A 20,344-nucleotide genomic window follows, 5' to 3' on the forward strand; every position below is an offset into this window, starting at 1 on the left:
CTCAGTCTCCAGGCATGGAAAATTCAGCATAAGCAGAACCTGAATTCCTGTGGACTTCAGCCTCTAGGGAAGTGCTGGTGTGGGATCTCTGTTGCCTAATAAAAGTTAGAGCTCCTGCCAAAGCTGCTTTCCAGGAAGCAAAAACATAGTCTCAGAAACTTGTTTTCATGGAAAACTCCTTTCCAATATCTAGATATTGTCATTCTCAATAAATCCTGAGTACTTTGATGACAGTGTACACAACTAACAAATCACAGGGAACAGAGCTGTTAGACCTGCAACCATGCTGAACTTCCAAGGGTCAGAAATTAAAAAGGAATGCGGAAGAACTGTTTTCCCATTAACCACCCGTCAACAAAGTAAAAACCTGCTCTGCTAAGAATCTCTGGATTGACAGGCACTTGACTGCAACTGTTGCAACAGGTGTGTTACTTCCCTCCTCTCCTCATCCTGAGCCAGCCTCTCCAAGCAATGGAAACTGTTTGCACAACAACACACCACCAGGATGACTTCAGTGCCATGGAAAGCCTTGAGCTGCCCTCAGGAATCACACAGCCCTGCCTTGTCTTTACTGGGGTGTCGGGGACTTGTTGAGGTCCCTGGTGCCAGAAAGAGTCTCTGGATGAGTGCAGGCTGGTATTCTGGCCATGGCTAGGCTGGTCAAGCTGCTGTTCACAGGTCTGGCTCTGGAAGCAAGAGGTGGTTGCAAACCCTTAGAGAATTCCAGGACGGGTCAGGTTGGAAGGAGCAAATGACCACATGACCACATCCCCAAATGGCCACAGCTGGGTGATCTGGTCCAAACTCCCTGCTCAAGCAGGGCCACCCCTGAGCACAAGGTACAGGATTGAATCCAGCTGGTTCTGGAATGCCCCCAGTGAGGGAGACTCCACGTCCTCTCTGGACAATCAGTTCCAGTGACAGTGCTCTGCCACCCGCACAGGAAAGTTCATCCTCACATCCAGGCAGAACTTCCTGAGCATCAGTTTCTACCCACTGCCTCTCGTACTATCGCTTGGCACCACCAGGCAGAGCGCAGCTCCATCCTCTTGGCAGGTTGGAATACTTGTTACAGATAAACACAGGTTTTTATCCCCTTTAGATATTTACGCACACGTTTCGCCCGGCGATCCACATCGCCGCGTCCGAAGGGGAATGCACTCGTGCAGCAGAGCCCTCGCTCACACCACGCCACCTGTCCGTGCCCCCCTCCTAACCTCACCCCACTCCATCCCAGCCCATCCGTGCCCATTCCCGGCGCGGACGCGGTACCTGCGGGCGGCAGGAGGCGGCGGCGGGGCCGGGGGCGGGATGCCGGGATGCGGGGAGCGGCGGGATGCCGGGAGCGGCGGGATGGCCGCCGGCGCTCACCTGGGCGGAAGCGGGAAGCGAGGGGCGATCCCGGCTCACCTGCGGCGCAGGAAGCCGGGGCGGCGCGGCAGGAGAGCCGCCTCCCGAGGGACGGCCGGGACTCGGCCCCTCCCGGCTCCGCGGGGCAGCGCTGCGGCGGGACACGGGCTCTGGCCACCGCGGGAAGTGCAGGGCTTGCCTTTCGGGGACGGAATTTAAGGGGTTTTTGGTCAATTTCCAGGTGAGCCTGACCCGCCGGCCTGTTTATAGATCGTAGTTTGGATCTGTCATGTGGCCTCCTCCTTCCTTGCCCAGTGAAGGCAAAGCGCGTGTGTAAATATTGGGGGAAAGGTTGTTTTCAACTTATTTGCAGCACATCGGTGTCCAGACTCAACGGTACTCTGTGATTCTATGTTTTGAACTCCCTACAGAAGGGCACCAGAGCCGGCTTGATGTGAGGACTCTGTTCCCTTCGGGTGTAGATCCTCAGGTGAAGTGTGTATATGGGAATATGGGAAAAATAGTATTTTTTTATTATGCTCTGGTCAGCCTCAGCAGCGCAGCCTCTGCCACTTCACAGAAAGGAATGGCAAAAAACCATAAGAAAACTCGGATGAAGTGAAGGGATTGCAAGACTTCCCCCACAGCACCCCGAAACATGCCATGTCACTGCAGCTTCCAAGGCATAGAATGTTGTCCAGGGTGGGAGTAAAAACAAGATTTTCCTCCTACTAGTCACTAAACAGTGAACAGGCACCATTTTAGTTGAAATTAATTGTGTGAACTGTGTTTGCTTTCTGAAACCTGTACATTAGTCTGCTCTCTGACTTGCTAAAATTATATACTTACACACATAAACAGTCGAATTAAAGTTGATAAATACAATTTTTATTCTGCTGCACAGTTTCACGAGCCCGTCTTGCTGACCTTACACGGCCCCATTGGTTGCACAGGGTAAGGGCTACAAGATGTTTGGAAATCAATTTCTCATGAGTTCAGATTGATTTCCCCTCGTTCTGGCACCCGTCTCGTCTCACTGAGCGTGGCAGCAGTTGCACCAGAGCGCACGACACGCCAGGAACACACCACTCCATCCCCCTTCCAGAGGGCTCCGAGCGCTCAGCTTCCCAGCCCTTACGCTCAGTTTTAATTAATGTGGCGCTCGTGAGAAGTGACAATTTTCCTGACAGTGATGAACAGCGAGTGGTGTATTTATCCATGCGAGGGACACGCCGCAGACAGAAGAGCCGGGCACTTTTCCCATCAGTGCACCTCCGTCTCCATCTCCGAGGGCTGAGTTCATCCCGGAGCGCGCTCCGGCCCTGCCCTTTCGCTTCCAGTTGCTGAGAGGAGTATCAATTTTCATTTGCATACTTTGCCTGCTGAACTCCAGGCTGCCAATTCAGTTTACATGAAATCTCCCCTAAAAAAGAGTTGTTAGATGGCAATATTTCACGTCGCTGGCTGAGCTCTTTGTCAGCCATCCACACGTTTTAAATCCGCGTTTCCACGGGTTCTTGGAATATCTGGGACTGGGACAAATCCTTCTTTGGTACTGATAGGCTCCAGATAAGTGACCACACACTAAAATATTTCCCAGAAAACCCAAAAGACTTCCAGAAGGGATTGGTAGTGATGATGCTCTCCTCAATACTCAGAGTTGCTTTTCCAGCTTTTCATGTTGAGTTTTCCAGTTTTCAGGGTCCCTACTTGTTTTTCAGGAAATGCTTCTTGAGCAGATGTAAACTTGGGACAGTGGTGTTGCCTTCCCTGGGTGTGTTTAATCCAAAGGACCTCTCCATTCCTGTAAACACTCCAGGATCCCTTAGCAGTTCATAAGTGGAAAACTGATGCCTTCAAACACTAGAGAAATCTGAAATAACCACAGGAGAGAAACAAATAACTGTCACGGTAGTGAGAATAGGGAAAGGTTTGTGATCACCACAAAATACCTTGCGAAGAGCAAATGGTGATGAAAAGCTTGCCTACTCCAGGAATTCAGTATTCATTTTAAAAATTGAAATTAAGAGCATTTTTAACAATGCAGTTTTATGTGAAAATAGGGTAGGAATTTCAAATTATTTCTTCAATCCGACTGCTGTGGGTGCGCTGGACACAGTGCCAGGACACCAGGCCCACCTGGATGACAGGGGATGGATGCATCAGGCTGGCTTAAGCAGGTTTGGCAGGTCACGCCTTTAACTTCTGCTGGGCTTTTTCAACACATTTTTCAAGTACCCAGCAAATCCCAGACAGCAGCGGGGACACCCAGAGGTGCGATTTCGCCGGGTGGGTCAATGCTATGGCGTGGGTGGTTTATAGCGAGGAGGGTTTCCCTCACGTTCGTCCCTCACCCGGCCCCGCCGCTCGGTCCAGGGCGAGTCCCGCCCGCGGTGGCAGCGGCGGGAGCGGCCCCAGCCCCGCCGCAAGAGCCGCCTCAGGGCTCCTCAGGGCTCCTCAGGGCTCCTCAGGGCTCCTCAGGGCTCCTCAGGGCTCCTCAGGGCTCCCCCAGCATCCCCGCACCGCCCCGGGGCGGCGGGCCCTCACACCCGACATCTTAAGTGAGGGCAAGCGCGGGGCCGGTGCCGGCGGCGGGCGCGGCCATCTTTACTCGGGGCACGACCCCGCCCGTCCCAACGCCGGGCCCCGCCAGCGCCATCTTGAGTGAGGGCGCGCTGTGCCCTCAGCTCGGCCTCGCCCGCCATATTTAATGAGGTCACCCCTACCACCACCCAAAAAAACCCTTCAGCAACCCCCTCCAAAAGCCTAACCCGTACCCTCAGCAAGCCACGAACGCTTCGGGATCCCCCTCCGTTTCTCCTCGCAGCCAGCGCGGGTTCTCCCCGCGGCGGGGCCGCTCCGCTCCTCCCCGGGTCAGCTGACGGCGGCGGCGGTCCCGTCATGGCCGCCCGCAGCGGCGCGGCTGAGGCGGTGGTCTTGCTTCTCCTCTGCTTCGCAGCCCTGGAGGGAGCAGCGGGCACGGAGCCGCCGCTCAAGTGCGAGGAGCTGCGGCTGGGGCAATATCCTGATCGGGGCCGGGAAAGGATCGGGGGCGGTGGTTGTGGCGATGGGCCCGGTGTGAGGGGGGCACCGCTTGTGGGGAGGGGAAGGGGCGGTGGGGACCGGGAGGTGCCGGGCCGGGCGCGGGGGGATCGTGGAAAACCTCAGGTTGGGAGTCCCGAGGGGATCTCGGCTGGCAGGAGCGGGATAGAGCTTCTCAGGGTTGTGGGTATTGAGGACACGGCCTCAGGCTGCACCAGGGGATGTTCATTTGGACATCAGGGGGAATTTCTTCACAGAAAGGGTGTTCAGACTTTGGAAAGGGCTGCCCAGGGATGTGGCCGAGTCCCCATCGCTGGGAGTGCTCAAAGAACGATTGACTGTGGCACTCAGTGCTCTGATCTGGGTGACGGGGTGGCATCAGTCGCAGGTTGGACTCGATAGTCTCAGAGCGCTTTTCCAGCCTAATTAATTTTGTGATTTTCTGGCGGTACTGTGTGCGCCCCAGCCCGTGCTTGGGGTGTCCTTCAAAGAGATTGCCATGGGATGACAGCCCACTCTGCCTTATTTATTATTTGCAGGAGCGAGACTTTGCCATTTTACCAGGAAAAAAATGTGTTTCTGTGCCTTGCACAGCTCCGAGGAGCAGGAGGTGTGAGGCTCCTGGCTCTCCAAAGCACCTCTTGCCCTCCCCAGAACATGTTGGTTGATGGCAGCTGACAGTTTTTGATGATCAAAAGTGTCAGGAAAGTAAATCTTGGAAAAGCTTGCTTCATCTCCTGCTTTACTTGGCTGTGGGAGTTGAGACCTCTGGAAGTCAGTTCCTGCTCAGTTTGTTCCTGCACCGAATTCCTGGCATTTCAGATGCTCGTTTTCAGGCGTTCGTTGAATTTTGTGTGTTCCCGTAGATTAAATTTTCTCGACCAAATGCCTCAATTTCAAGGCACTGTGGTATTTAAATAAGGGAAGGAGACCAGATGAGGCGTGTGCTACCTTGTTGCCTCCAAGTACAGAGGCTGTGACTGATAAATACTGTAGTTCCTTTAGGTAGTGCTGACTGCAGCACTAATTAAACGTGGGGCTTATGCGATATATTGGTGTATTAAATTGGATTAGCAGATTTGCTGCATGGTAATGTGCTGCTCCTCTTTTGGGGGATGGGTAGGCACCAACATCAAGGTGCATCTTAAATCCTCGGGGTTTAAAGAAGGTGGAATAAATTACTGTTAAACCTGTTGTAGTGTTTGATATGAAGACTGTTTTCCTCAATTACCTGAACGTATATGTGTGATGAGCCTAAAATAGACAATAGCACACAAGAACCAATGAATTGCACAAATCACACAGCATATGGTAAGGATTTCTAACTTATATGTTGATTAACTATGTTTTTTTAAGGAAGTGTTCAATTTACACATTTGTGTATCTACTTGATGAGCTTTATAAGAGATGGGATTAGTAATATCATTCGTCTGAAAGCCCAAAACAACTGTGTGGATTGGAGGCTTTCCTAAAAATGAATAAATACACTGTCTCTGATTGGTACTTTTGTAAGTGAGGTTTCTGGTAAATCTCTTCAATGTATGTTACACCCTTTAGGCTCTGTCCTGCACTACTGTGATTAAAACAAACCATTCCTGTCATACTGATTTTGCATGTAATTATTAAAAGAATTGACAAGTGACAGAACAGCCTTCAAAATCTTCTAATTTTTATGGGTTTTTTTCCTTAAGGCAACATAGTGCCTTCCATCATCACCAGGTTTTGGTGCATGGAGCTCTGTTTTGAGAGCACATTTATTTGATGTTCAGTTCTGACATACTTCAGAGTACAACAGAAAAATTCATAAACTGATTACTGAGTTTCCTACCTGTGCTTAACTTCTTTGATGTTCTCAGGCATTGAGATATAAACAGTCTGTGTTTGATGGCACAGCAAGTTCACTTTATGTGCACCCCTGTTTTAAAATCATGGAATTACAGAATAGTTTGGGTTGGAAGGGACCTTAAACCTCATCCAGTGCCACCCCTGCCATGGGCAGGGACACTCCTTCCACTGTCCTAGGGTGCTCCAAGCCCTGTCCAACCTGGCCTTGGACACTTCCAGGGATGAGGAGTCAACAAAATTTATGTGTGTGCCTGTTGTCTTTCATATTTTGCTTCCTATAAAAGCTGAATGGGATAGTGAAGGTTTTCCAAATATTTTCTGACACTGGGTGTTAATACTTTGCACAATGGATCCTTAAAAAAGTTTTTTTCAGTTCTTTCCGTAATTTTGACATTGTATCCCAGAATATAAATGGGCAGTCAGAGACCAGAAAAAATACTGCATAGTTTGAGATTGATCATTACTCAGGATGATCAGTTGTTTAACTAATTACCATGTGATTGTATTTAATACACTGCACTTTTGAACAGGAGATGCTTCAGAGTAGAACAAGTTGCTGAATTAATTAACACTGTTTCTTTGTGTGGCATTTTTACACACACATACCAGTTTTTAGATTGTCCCCACAGTATTTGAATTGCTTATTTTTTTTGGTATTACCTACGTAAGAAAAAGTTAATTTCTGGATCATGCTTGAAGCACTACAATTTCTGATCACTTTCTGTGATCTCTCACCCAGACAAACGTGGATTTAATTCACAGCATCCAAGTTGTGTCATTGAGAAGTTTTGAAGCCTTTGGAGTGACACTGAGGGGAAAACTGTGGCCTTTCCTGTATCAATATATTTTAACTGTGCTGGGTTTCTTCTAATAACAGAAAAAAACTTTTTTGCTTAATTCTCTTGACAAGAAACCATGTGTATTTTTTAATTGCCTTAGATTAGGCTCATTGATCAGTAGCATCTTGGAATGATTTGGGTTGGAAAGGGTCTTAGAAGATCATCTCATTCCACCCCCTGCCATGGGCAGGGACACCTTCCACTATCCCAGGCTGCTCCAAGCCCTGTCCAACCTGGGCTTGGACACTTCCAGGGATGGGATATAAAATCCATGTAAGATTTTATAGAAGTTAAGTCCACACATAAACTCAAATCTTATTTTATTTTTTGTCCCCATGCAATACGGATAGGCATTAAAGAAATCCATCTCTTGCCTGTGTGCATTACTGGAAAATCTGGAAAGAATGTTAAACCTGGCTTGCAGTTTTGTTGGAATTAACCAACAGGACTCACAAGTACTGAAAGCTGATAGAAAGTGGGTTAAGGACTGAATTTTTTTCCTTCAAAAGAACAGACTGCAGCATTGGAGAGTGACTAATATTCTGGTAGTATATTGCAGACTTTAGCAGGTGTGACTTTCTGCTGTGATTTCCACTTTGATTCCCCTAAGAGTCAAGAATAATGGAATAATTTGGGTAGAGAGACCCTTCAGGAAGTTGCACAGTCCAACCTCCTGCTCAAAGCAGTGTTGGCACTGAATTCCAACCAGGTTGCTCAGGGCTTTGTGCAATCAGACCTTGAAAACCTCCAGGGATGGTGATGGCATGACTTCTCTGAGCAACTTGTTCCAATATTTGACTGTTCTCATGATGAAAATGTTTTCTGTGTGTCAGCTTCAGATTTCTCACTGACTCATTTTGAAGCCAGAGTGGAAATTACAGGAGAATTTGGGCACCAATTAGTTTGTATATTTTTCTTAACATGTAGCGAGGAAAAACTACAAGTTAGAGGTGGGACAGGCTTAAAAAATATTTTAAAGCAAGTAATTGTGTGTGAACTGTTGCACAGTAGAACTTAATTAGTTTCACTTGTGTGTTGTCAGAAAAACTGCTCTGAGTGTCAGCTTAAAATCAAATCACTTTTTGTCCTCAGTTCAATGTCTGCCAGCACCAAATATTACTTGCAAAGATCACCTTGGCATAGAGAAAGTCTTCACGGGACACGAAGTTGGATTTTACAAGCCCATTGAGTGTCGCAATGTGTGAGTACTCTTTGCTTTTGAAAAACTGAAGTTTGTCCAAAATTGTATGAGGTGTTGGCAGAAGGAGAATAGAAGTAAAACAGCCATGCACGTTTTCCCCAGTAGTTAATCCTGTAATAAACACTACAAGGATGCAACACAGGGTCATGGCAAGGGTTGAGTTGGGAGGGACCTTAAAGCCCATCTCATTCTGTCCCCCTGCCATGGCCAGGGACACCTTCCACTGGACCAGTTTGCTCTAAATGTTGCTCTAGGGAAATCTTTCTGGTTGGGGGTTTTTTTGTTTTGGTTTTTTTTGGGTTTTCTTGGGGTTTTTTTGTGGTTTTTTGGATGGGTTTTTTGTTTGTTTTTTTTTTTTTTTTTAGTTATGTTTGTGTTTTTGCTTTACCTTATTCTTTCACCGTTGCTTTAATTTGTACTTCAGTTTGGCAAAATTTCGCTCTAGATGCTGAGGCCATGTTTCATGTGTACTTAAAATCAGTGCAGTTGCTGGCAGGAGCTGTTGGGGACACCCTCCATCCCCTTCCCTGACAGACCCCAGGACATCAGGGAGCTGCCTTGGATCAGTTCCCCAGTTTGAGTCACAGTCCAGTGGCTTCAAGTGCTCGTGCCAGCGCAGGGATGAGGGTGACTCAAGGATAAACCAGAGAGGACAAAGGAGGGCTGGACAGGGCTGTGCTGCTCAGTGCCTCATGCCAGTTTAAACTCTGCCTGTAGCTGCAGCTGAAGTTCTGTTATGCATGAATTTTAGGGGAGCTTCAGGATCTCTGCAGTTCCCCCCAAAATCTGTATGAGAAATTAATTCTCTGTTTTGAAACAACTTTTGTATTTAATCCAATTCACTCTGTCTTTTAAGAGCCTGTTTCTGGTATGTGAATGATGGACCTCGTTTTTTCTAAAGCACCTTGTGAGTGAAGGAGAGCTCTGGATACCAATAAATGTTCCAACTGGCCAGTGCTAATGACCAGCCAGCACCTGTCACTACCATTTGTTTCCTCTTTTCCTGGGATTCACACTGGAACCTTTCTCTTTTGTCCTACTGGAATCCTTGGAAATTCAAACTCCAGTAGAACTGGGTACTCCCTGTCACTCCAGTGGGCAGATAACTCTGATGGTGCTGCTTGCTGCTCAGTGATTTGCCTAACTCAGAAGTACAGCTCTGCCTCTTAGTTTTGTAAATATTTTCTCTGCATTTAGTCTTCTCAGCAGTCAAAGCTCAGCAAACTGAAGAAAACATATTATTACATCTAATCAGATTTAAATGCCAGCAAAGTAGACGTCAGTCACATTTTTGTCCAGAAACAATTGTGTTTCAGTCCCATCTGTGATGGGGGCTGAGGAGAAGATGAGCTATACTAGTTTAATGAAATTGCTTTCTCGTTAGAGTAGATGGTAGTTCTTATGGTTGGAGGTTTTTTGTATACATGTATTTTTGGTTTAGTATATTCTCTAGAAACACTTTTTAAAGATAGCTTTTCTTTGCATTTATTTATTAAAATCCATGTCTGTAGGCAGAGAAATGTCATCCTTCTTACAGTATCTGTTACTTGATCATGACTATTATTTATGATGAATAATCAATGGTTACACTGCCAAAAGAACTTGCTATGACTTTTTCAGCCCCACAACTGCTGGCATGGCAGAAAGAGAAATTTTTGCCCTGAAAATTCCAGTAAAATACCACTGTGAATGTAGATAGAATTATACAAGCGTGTCCTTCATAATGTCCTAAAACCAGTAAAAAATGGCAGCAAGATTAATATCACCATCCTTCATCTGCACACTTATTTAAAAGTGGTCCAGTCACTGATAAACCTTTTATGAGGCACTTTGAATGTTACCTAAGTGTTAGAAATATTGTTTTAAGCAGGAATCTCCAGCTTACTATTACAACAATAGCCCTGCTTTTTGGAGATTTTCCAGCATTGTACTGAGTTTTGATAGAAACTGTAACTGTAGAAGTAACTGCACATCATTTAGCCAGAAAATCAGTTTGAGAAGGCATCTTCCCATGGCAGCACTGTCCCAGCATGAGGACAGCAGTTGAATCTTCATCCCCAGCTTTTGTGAAGGACAAATCAGCAGGTTGTCCTTAGCCAAAAATGTGATTTAGTTTTGGCTAAGTTCTGAGATTCAGTTATTTTAGAGCAAGACCAGGAGATGTTACGTGTTTGTGTGAGTGGATGTGTTCAAGTTCAGTTACCCCAGGAATAATTCAAGGAAAAGCTTGTAAGGTTGCCAACAAAGAAGTACTGGGAGTCAAGATTGCTTAGGTTTGGCTTTAATCAGATATATTTGAGGTAGATCTTATTTTTTGGCCAGATTCTAGAATCCCCCATTGGCATCTATCATATATTTTTCTTAATATGTGCAGGCCTTGATGCTGCAGAGTTGAAATGTCCATTGTTCAAGTGTTACAGTTCCAGGAAGGGAGGCCATGGAATGACTCTCTGGGAAATTCGTGGGGTTCAGTGTGGACAGGTCTTTGAGCAGAGCCAAGAGACCCTGAAAGAGCAACCTACAGCAGCACCTGCTCTTGTCAACTGCTGTGCAAGAGCTGGGAGGAAAAGTTTTTACCATGGCAGCTGGAAGAAATGCAGGCAGAAAAAAATAAAGGTTAGGTGAGGCTGAGGAGCAAGAGAAAATCAAAAGAGGAACTGACAAGAAATTGCATCTTTTACCCAATTGTAGAAATTCCTTCAGATGCCCAGGATGTGTAATTTTCCTACTCACTGGTTTACTCTTTGTGCATGTTTTGATCTGAAGGAGTAAGGCAAAGGAAACACCAGAGTGGATGTAGCCTTGTTTGTTACAGTGTTCTCATGCTTCCCCTTCCTACTGGATTTCTTCTGCCCGTCAGTTTGATGTTGGTGAGGCTGCAGAAACTGTTGTGCTTTCAGAAGCATCTCAGTGCATAGGCAAGGGCTCAGTTTATTACTAGTTGTGATCAGGAGCAAAATTAAACTGTGTTCCCATTTTTTTATGTAACAGCTCTTTTTATGCCTTAGTGTCCTTGGAGGGCTGTTGACACTTTGTAGCTGATAAACAATTTCCAACATTGTACCTCAAGTTTTAAATAAACCCATTACTGTTCCTTACAGTGGAAACAAGACAGTTCTAAAGATGATAATTTACGTTACATTAAGTTCCAGGAATGCCCTGTGTGTTCCGTGTTGCTAATAAACACCAAGTAACAAATACTGAGGTAAGAGTCGTGATTTAATCATTTAATGTTGCCACTAGGTTTTAAAGTCAGTAAATTTAGATAATAAGCAAAAAAGGCAGGTCTCTACTTGGCATTGAAAATGCTTAATAAAAGTGCTTGGACTTTTGTCAGCTACTGTCTTTTTGAGACTGTTTTATTCAACTGTCAACCAAGAGTTTAATTTGGGCCTATTAAATAATTGCTGGCACGTCGTAGTGCACGTATCAAAACAGTGAATTATTGAATATTTTTCAGTTCTAATTACATTTGGGTTTGCTGCTCAGGAGCTCGCTGTTTGCCCAGGCAGCAATTCCAGCATTGGGGGCGATATGTTTTTAGCTCCCTTATTAGTGCAAAGTCCTCCAGCAGGGACTGCACTAACAGGTGGTTTGGTGGCTGCATTGCTCCAGCTGTTGGCAAGGATGGTTCCAATTAGGATAAATCTGAAGAAGTCTGTTCTATCTGTTTATTTTGTATGACTAACCATGGGAAGCTTAACTTGAGAGCGCCTCTCTCTACCCCCGTGCGCCTTTGTGCTGTCAACGGTTCTTTTCATTGTGACTTTGTGCCATTTACAGTGCAATGAGTGAATCTATGGCTTCCTCTTTTTGTGGAATCCTTCCTGCAGCTTCTTTAGCCGGTGGCCATGGTTCATTTCTCCTTCAGATCTCGTGGCAATTACTGTCTCTGCTGACATCTCACCTGCCTGTCCTGTTCCTCTCCATTTGGCTGCGTGTGAGACTAATGCCTGCAGACAGTATTCACACACCTCCTGCCTTCCTGGCCTTGTCTCAGTAGGGCTGAGCTTTTAGGAAGTGCTCTGTGGAGCTGGGGATGGATCAGCAACTGAATTATGTCTTGACAGGAAATCATCATTTAGTTTCAGAATAATCTGTATTCTGCAAGAGTACACTTGAGTTGCAGCAGCTGAGGTTCCTTTATGGGGGATGCCTTCCCAGTTTGAAAGCTTAATATTATCAATTCCATGGCCATTAATTGAAGATAAATAACAAGTCTGTTGTTTTTTTTTTAAACCAGAGCAGCAGGAAAATGAGTCACTACTGTAACAGTCAAAAGTATGAGTGGATATATTTTGCAGTCATTATCTACATTGCTTGTTTCTTTTGGCAGAAATGGATACTCCTACAAAGTGGCAGTGGCTCTGTCCTTATTTCTTGGATGGCTGGGAGCAGATAGATTTTATCTAGGATATCCTGCATTAGGTAAGTCAATTCTTTATTTTTTTCTTTGAGGTAAATCTTATTCTTATGACTGACTTGTATGTGTGTGCTCCTATCTCGAGTAACAAAGGCTGACAGTCACAGTTTTAATATTTAAAACTAGAATCCTTACTTCATGGTCAAGTGAGATAAAATGCTGCATTATCCTCATCCTGCTCTTCTGTTGGAGTGGTGACAAATGGAGATGTAATGTCCAGCAGATAAAATCCTAATAAGCAGGTGTGGTTATTGCTACTCAAAGTTTTGCTTTGCATTGATGTTTTACCACAGCATTTTTTGTGAGGCACTGGAGCAGAAGTGGTTTTGCCTATGGGCCATCCTTAAATGAGACTTGACTTCACCAGGAATAAAATGGACAAATTTTACAGTAAACCCGGTGTTTTGGGAGATGAAATTTATTCTGGCAAATGCACACGTTCAAGATAACTCATGGTATTAATAACAATTCTACAGAAGCTGGGACTTTTAATAAAACCTCTCTCTGGTTTTTGGACCTCTTTCCCAGGATGATGGTGCCACTGGCTTTAAAGTAATGGAAATGCCTTATTATGGCTTCACTGGCCTTGTTTCTGAGCTGGACAAAGGGAGTGAATTTAAGTATAGATAGGATGGAGCAATGATGTGGAAAAAGCTGTATGTGTTGCTGTCACTTCAGCCAGAAATTTTGAGTTTCTGCCCATTAAATGCCAACTCTTTTTAATGACATTATCTGTCCTTCTCTATAATCTTGAATAACATACATATCTTTTATGCCTGAGATTCTGTAGTTAGCATTTACTTTGTCCATCTGTGTCACAATATGATGCATTTTTGAAAGCAGTCAATAAGGTGCATTATTTAGTTGTACTACTGGATTTGGGATAACAATTTGCAGTAATTATTTTTAATATATTGTGGTAATGTAAATTCATAAATCTTTCAGTTTTTTGCAGACGTTCTTTATGGCTGATGCTTTAACCCTACTGGATTATACTGTAGCCAGTAGCCAAAGTTAATATTTAAAATTAAACTCTTCCAAAGCCAAATTTTCAATCTTTTGTAAGGTAAAGAATGAAAAAGCAAATAGGTAAGAGTAGAAAAGAATAAAATTCAACTCATTGGATTCCTTTACAGTGGCTGATTAGGGATTTCTTAGATCGTCTGTGTCTTGGTAAAAAATGGTTAAGAAAGGTTAATAGCATTGATATCTTTTTTGCAAGTGTAATGAAGACTGTAAAAGCTCTTTGGTTTGTTTTTTTTTCCCCTTCTCTGTTGTTTAGAGAGCACACAAATACAAACAAGCTATTGAGTATGAAGAAATCAGGAAGGCAGCCTTTTCCTCTCCCACACACTGTGAAGCAAACCAGGAGTTATTACTGTAGAACAACACTATTTTTTCCCTCTGTGCTTCAGAGCAGTTTATTTTCTCAGTGTGATCTGCTTGTAGGGAGGGAAGTGAGGAGGCAGAATAAAAACTCAACTTTACCCTGCACTCCAGAAATAAATGGCAGGTTCAGAAACAGTTCTCCTCCATCCAATTCCTTTAGTAAAGTGGAGCTGGAGCAGTGATAAGAAACGTGCTGGGTTCCTAAAATCCCAACTGGCACATTCCAGGGGCAGGGACACCTTCACTGGGTCAGGTTGTGCAGAGCTCCTTGTGCAGACCCTTCCAGGGATCCAGGGGCAGCCACAGCTCCTCTGGGCACCTGTGCCAGGGCCTCACAGGGAAGGATGCACATGGGCTTTTCTTCCTTGAGAGACAAATCCAGGCAGTGGGATGCTCTTCCTGCAGAGTGGATGCAGTTCCTTCCCTCCTCTGCCCCATGGGCAACCCCATAAACAGCCCTGGGGGAGAGGAGGTGCTTTGTTGGACACCTTGGTGCTTTGGAGAGAGGGGATTAACCAAAATCTTGCCCTAAAATAATACTCATAATATATATAGTATGTATTATGAGTATTATATTATATATTAAATCTCTGGATTACATTCGTTGTACAAGAGACTATTGATATTAAAAAAAAATAAATTTTAAGGCAGCCTCTTTTTTCTGAAGGTATTTTCCAAATGAAGTTTGCCTTGCAATAAAACATTCATCTGTCAGTTGCTATTCCCATATATTTTCTATTAATCTTTCATTTATTTCTATAAAACCCAACATTTTTGAATACTAGTTAAAAAGAAGTGTTTATATATTTTTATATATATTCAAAAGAAATTAATGTTTCAGCAAAACCAAAAAAATTATACAAAGGATTGTTTTCGAAAGTTGCATGTTCTAAAAATCAAATCAGTATGTGCTGCAGCTCATGAGGTGGTAGAAAGTCTCTTTCTATTCATAATCAAATTTTGCAGCTCAAGTTGGGATTTTTCTGTCTGTGCCTAAGCGAAAGGAATATTTCAGTAACCTGATGATCAACGTTTGCCTCTCCTTGTTTAAGAATGTTTAGATGTTAAGACAAAATGGTTAATATTTAAGATCTTTAAAGTGTGTTTATGATGTAGATATATGAATATGTGGTTTGGTTTTTCTCCTAATAATTAAAGAAGTTTAATTTTAGGTCTACATATATATATATATAAAACACATAGATTTTGTGGGATGAGGGGCGAGTTTGGATGGGATTGCCACCAGTGATTAAAGCCCAGTGATTGCTTAAAGCTACATTAAATTTTACTTTTCTTTTTTAGGTTTGTTAAAGTTCTGCACTGTAGGGTTTTGTGGAATTGGGAGCCTAATTGATTTCATACTTATTTCAATGCAGGTAAGTCAGGGCTTTCAAAACAAGATACAAATCTGTGGTTTTTAAAGCTTTGATTTGATTACTAACACTTTGTTACTATTTTGGCCTTAAGAACCATTGGATATTGAAAAATCAAGGCATTCATTTTGGCTGTGTTTGTAGATTGATGTTGTAGAATATAGACACAAAATATCAATGTATTTGCTGTTGGAATTAAAACTTAGATTAGCCATCTATAAACACTGACAAGGAATAGCTTGGAAGCTGTAGCACCATAAATTCAAGTGGTCAGAACTTGTTTATGTGAGGCAGAGTGTTGGACTCAGCATGGGATGTCCTGCTGTTCCCAGAATCCTCAGGTTCTGCGTTTGCCTGTGCTTCATGCTGATGAAAGAAGACATTGCCACTTCCATTTTCCACCTCTCCCCCAGATTCAAGTCCCACATCAGCTGAGGGCTGTCACTGAGGGATTCAGGAGGGTTAAATCCCCAGCTGGAGTGACATCTTGTGACATCATGAAATTGCCAAATTGTTTTATTCATCGGCACAGCCATTTAGCATGAATTGCAAATCGGCTCTGGTGAACTCAAAATCCATTGTGGATATGGGAGTTGTTTCTGGGGGTTTGTAGGAAAATATTTTAAAAGCCTGCACTTTATATCTTGTCTTTTGTGTGCATTCCCAAATTCCTTCTCTGCTGTCGCAGTGATCTTGCCTCAGAGCACTTAGAGATCCAGCTGAGAGTATCTTTCATCTCTCCTTGTTGATCTCCCTGGTGCCTCCACATCAATTTAGCACTCCCAGAACAAAAACTCCATGATCTTTCCTCCTCCTCTTCATTCGTTACCTGTTCAGTATTTCAAAGACACTTGTCATCAGCCTAATTCTCTGCTGCCGACCCTCCTTTGTTCAGGAAAAGTGGTTTGGAGCCCACTCATTTGTTAGGCTGGTTTTGTGCCTCAAATCCTCATCGGATTAGCCGAGTCCCAGTGCCTGGCTGTGTAATTTGGTTGATTAGAAGCCCAGGGGAAATGTTCCTTCTGAGACAGCGCTCACTAAAACAGTTAAACTGCAGCATAACTTCAAAATAAATCTACTTTCTGTTTGACTAATTAAGCATGACTAATTTTATGATGGGAAAATTAGCAGTAATTGAGACATTAGCACAAAGTATATATTTCACTTCATATTGAAAAGTCTTGGTTCTTTTTTTTTTTTTTTTTTTTTTTCCTGTTGCAGATTGTTGGCCCTTCCGACGGCTCCAGTTACATCATCGATTATTACGGGGCCAGGCTGACCCGGCTCACCATCACCAATGCAACCTTCAGGAAAATGCAGACCTATCCCTAACATCCCTAACTCTGGCAGGGAGTGGCACAAATCCAGAGGTGCTGTTTGTTTTTATAGCTGCATCATCCAGTGGGTCTGCTGGAATTGCTGAGGATTTCCTGATCACCCCTCGTCAGAATGAAATATCAAACGCACGGTGAATGAAGATGATAAAATGTGAAAGTTCCTCCCGTGAACAAGTTTACCTCAAAGGTGGAACTTTGGGACTGCTCTGTTTCTGGGAGCAGGGGGCTTGTTGCTAAGTTACATCATCTGTGAAACGTGCAGACTGTTGCAATTTGCACTGATGTGTCTGTGTCATTTAGAGCGTTACAGAGAGCTGCAGAGAGAGTTGTTCATAATAAATATGCTGATATTTATTCCATTGAAAGTGATAAGACTTTTAGCATGGATGGGCCAGGATTACACTTGGGAGCCTGTCCATGTGGCAGTTTGGAAATTAACTTAAATATCCCCAACCACACAAATGCCTTTTTTCCCATCCTGTTAAAACCCAGGGAGCCCTAAATCTTAGGCTTGGTGTAGCCTGTGAAATACTGTTAATTGAAACAATTATTTTTTTAAATTTTGGTCAAGTTGCAAAATTTGGTCAAGTGCTGATCAACAGTAAAAACATGGATGCATAAAAAATAGAACTGTAGATTACACATCACATAAAAGGAGGGTGGATGTTAGGGTGCCCTGAGGTTAGAAAAAGAAATAATTTTTCTGCTCCTTTTGATTTTTTTTTTCTTTCCTCTCTTGCAACCATCCATATTGAAATAAATACTTTTTTTTTCTGAAAATAAATTGGTGTGCTTGTTTTACAGCTACAGAGTGTCAAAAGAGTGAATTCTTTGTACTACTAAAGCCCTTAAAAGGCTCTTATTTTGGGTCAGTTTTGTTTCAGTGCAATAAATTCAGTGTCTTTCAAAGCTGTTTGACCAAAGTCTTTTGGACAACCAGGATTTCACTGGATGTTCCTTTCAGGAAAAGTATGTACACACAGACAGAAAACATGTCAGCAAAATCTTCATGCTATTTGACCAATTTTAAGCACACTCTTCACCTTCTAATGAAAACTGGCACTAACTGAGGGAGAAACCCACGCCATAGCAACTCCAGTGTAATCTTTTTTTCTTTTTTTGAACCAAAATTTTGGCTATTTTTTTATTTTTCAGGTGGAACTTTCAACTTGTCATTAATATATCCACAAACTATATTTTTAAGGGATTTCCCAAAAATAAGATTCCTAAATGCATTTATGAAAGCACAATTTGTGGGGTTTAGGCTCTTTTTAACCCACATTAAGCCCAGTGCACAGAAAGCTTTGTAAAGAAATCCTGTTTCTTTTCCCCCCAAATCAGCATAACCTGACATGTCACGTAATGAGAATAAACCACCAGGAATACTTTGTTCTTAAAGTTAATTCTTTCCTTCACACAAGAAAGATGTGGTTTTGGAATCCTTCCTGCCATGAATTTTCCTTGTGGGTTCAAAGAGACAAGAACACTCTGTCAGCTCCATTCCCTTGCCTGATATTTGTTCTGTCTCCCTTTGCGCTCTCTCTCACTGAATGCTCTTTGTGCTCATCAGTTTTGTTCCCTGAAATACTTTGAAAAACAGACAGGAAGTGGATGGAAAATAGATGTTTGAATCAAATAAAATCTCCTGTCTAAGATCGTCCTGAGACTTGTCTGCTCTTTGTTTTTTCAGCCCTGAAGCTGATAATGAAGCTGTGAAAATAGGAAGATGTCATGGATGTTTTAATAAAAAAATAGCCTTGGGCAACTTATCACACAAGATTCCGTTCTAAAATGTGTCTCCAGGTGTACAAGTAGCACAGGGCTTGACTTGGTGATTTCAGCAATCCGGGTTGTGCTTTGTAAAAAATCCCAGGAGATGTTTTGTGTGAATCAGATGAAAATACAATTTCAGTTCCACGAGGTCCATGAGATTGCTAATCCCAAAAGCCAAGAAGCCAGCAGAGAGAAAGAGCTGCTGGTCCAAGCTGCAGTGTTTGTGTAGGGAGAGGAGATGTGTCTGCCAGTCCAGGAAATCAGAGATGCTGTGGGATCCTTCCTTGCTGTGGGATCCTTCCTTTCTGTGGAATCCTTCCTTTCTGTGGGATCGTTCCCTCCTGTGGGATCCTTCCTTTCTGTGGGATCCTTCCCTGCTCTGGGATCCATCCCTGCTCTGGGATCCTTCCCTGCTGGAGCCCACATTTGGATCCAGGGGTACTCACACTGCTCTGCCTCCACAACCAGGACACAGCCAGGGGTGAATCCCCCTTCAGAAGAGATTCCCCTTGATCCTTTCTTGTGTCCTGACAACTTCCCACCTCGGCCCCAACCCTCTCCCATATCTGGGAAGCCTTTTAGGAATGAGTGCCACCAATTCCTTAACCTTTGGGAGTTTCATGGGCTGCTGCCGGGGTTGTGTTCTCTGTATGAACACGCAATAAATGTTAATATATGTATAATATGTTTCTATCTGCTCCTTTAGCTGCACAGCTGAAGTGGGGAGAGGGTTAACTGAGCAAGCAGATAACGCTGCAGGGCCAGGAGACAGTTAGTGAGGTCTTTGTTTTCATCTTGTAATTGTCAGATATGGCATGTTTACCATAAGGGCTGTGAAAAGTGTGATGCAAGATGTAAAGCTGTCCCACTGTGTTAATAATGAATTGGCTGCAGTAATATTTATCAAAATGTCTGTCCAATGATGATTTTTTGTGTTGCTGCCTGATTTAGCCTTCTCCTGTCAATCAAGTTGTCCATCCCAGTCTTTCTGAAGTTCTGATTGCTCTGGAATAATCTTCTCTCAGGGTTGTTTTCCCCAAAACAGTTGCAAAGCAATGAAAATAATTAGACAATGTAGTATGTTGTCCTCCTGCCTCGTTCCCAGATAAAATGATATCTGCTGGCCTTGCAGATAGTCAGGGATCCTTTCAACATTCCAACTAGGCAGAGAAGTATTATTCTGTATCTGTAAAAATAAAGAACATAAAAAGTAAAGGCCAGAGTTTAAAACAAGAGTTTAAGGCGCTCAGCCTTTAAAAACTCAGATAAAACTGTTCACTGAAGATACTGCTGATCCAGGCCAGGCATTAAACCCAGATCTTCCCAAACTACCAGTACAGTTCAGTCATCTCAAAAATTACTCTACAAGCTGTCCTATTCCCTCCTCTTTTTTTTTAATGACAAATTTAAGATTTTCTGCAATGTGCTTTACTGTGACCTGAAGGAGCTGCAGTTGGGAGAAACACCCAGCTTTAGGCACTCCACATTCACTCCCGCAGAGCCAAAGTGGTGGCACTTCAGTGTGCTGACTGCACTAATAACTGACTCTGGGTTGCATTCCTTCAGCTGGGCTAACCTGTGCATCTCTCACTTGTGTCTAGAGCTCCTTTTCACAGAGGTTTTTTAGAACAAACTGGTTATTCCTCCCGGGATTGAAACCACAACTCTGCTACAGCAACTTCCTGTGACAGCATTTTGTTATCCTCACCATTTCCCTCCCCACCACCACCCACCACTTATTAAATGAAGATATCACTGTTGCTTTCAGGACC

At 43.7% G+C, this 20,344-nt stretch overlaps 1 protein-coding gene across 1 annotated transcript; it reads left to right on the plus strand.

Moving 5' to 3' along the window:
• The first annotated feature begins 4,041 nt into the window (after window positions 1-4,041).
• On the plus strand, window positions 4,042-18,456 carry TM2D1 (TM2 domain containing 1). Its single transcript, XM_066325382.1, has 6 exons — window positions 4,042-4,370; window positions 5,630-5,703; window positions 8,169-8,277; window positions 12,614-12,705; window positions 15,392-15,465; window positions 16,684-18,456. Exons 1-6 carry the CDS (start codon window positions 4,252-4,254, stop codon window positions 16,792-16,794), a joined length of 579 nt encoding a protein of 192 aa, XP_066181479.1. The 5' UTR covers window positions 4,042-4,251; the 3' UTR covers window positions 16,795-18,456.
• The last annotated feature ends 1,888 nt before the right edge of the window (window positions 18,457-20,344 follow it).

The sequence above is a fragment of the Sylvia atricapilla genome, chromosome 9 (genome assembly GCF_009819655.1).
Source record: "Sylvia atricapilla isolate bSylAtr1 chromosome 9, bSylAtr1.pri, whole genome shotgun sequence".
Lineage (NCBI taxonomy): Eukaryota > Metazoa > Chordata > Aves > Passeriformes > Sylviidae > Sylvia > Sylvia atricapilla.

Bases quoted from the DNA above. Each gene is read 5' to 3' on its own strand.
- TM2D1 (XM_066325382.1), top strand. From the start codon at position 4,252: ATGGCCGCCCGCAGCGGCGCGGCTGAGGCGGTGGTCTTGCTTCTCCTC. The intron at 4,371-5,629 runs ATATCCTGATCG...AATTACCTGAAC, and splicing joins GAGGAGCTGCGGCTGGGGCA to GTATATGTGTGATGAGCCTA. The intron at 15,466-16,683 runs GTAAGTCAGGGC...TTCCTGTTGCAG, and splicing joins TCATACTTATTTCAATGCAG to ATTGTTGGCCCTTCCGACGG.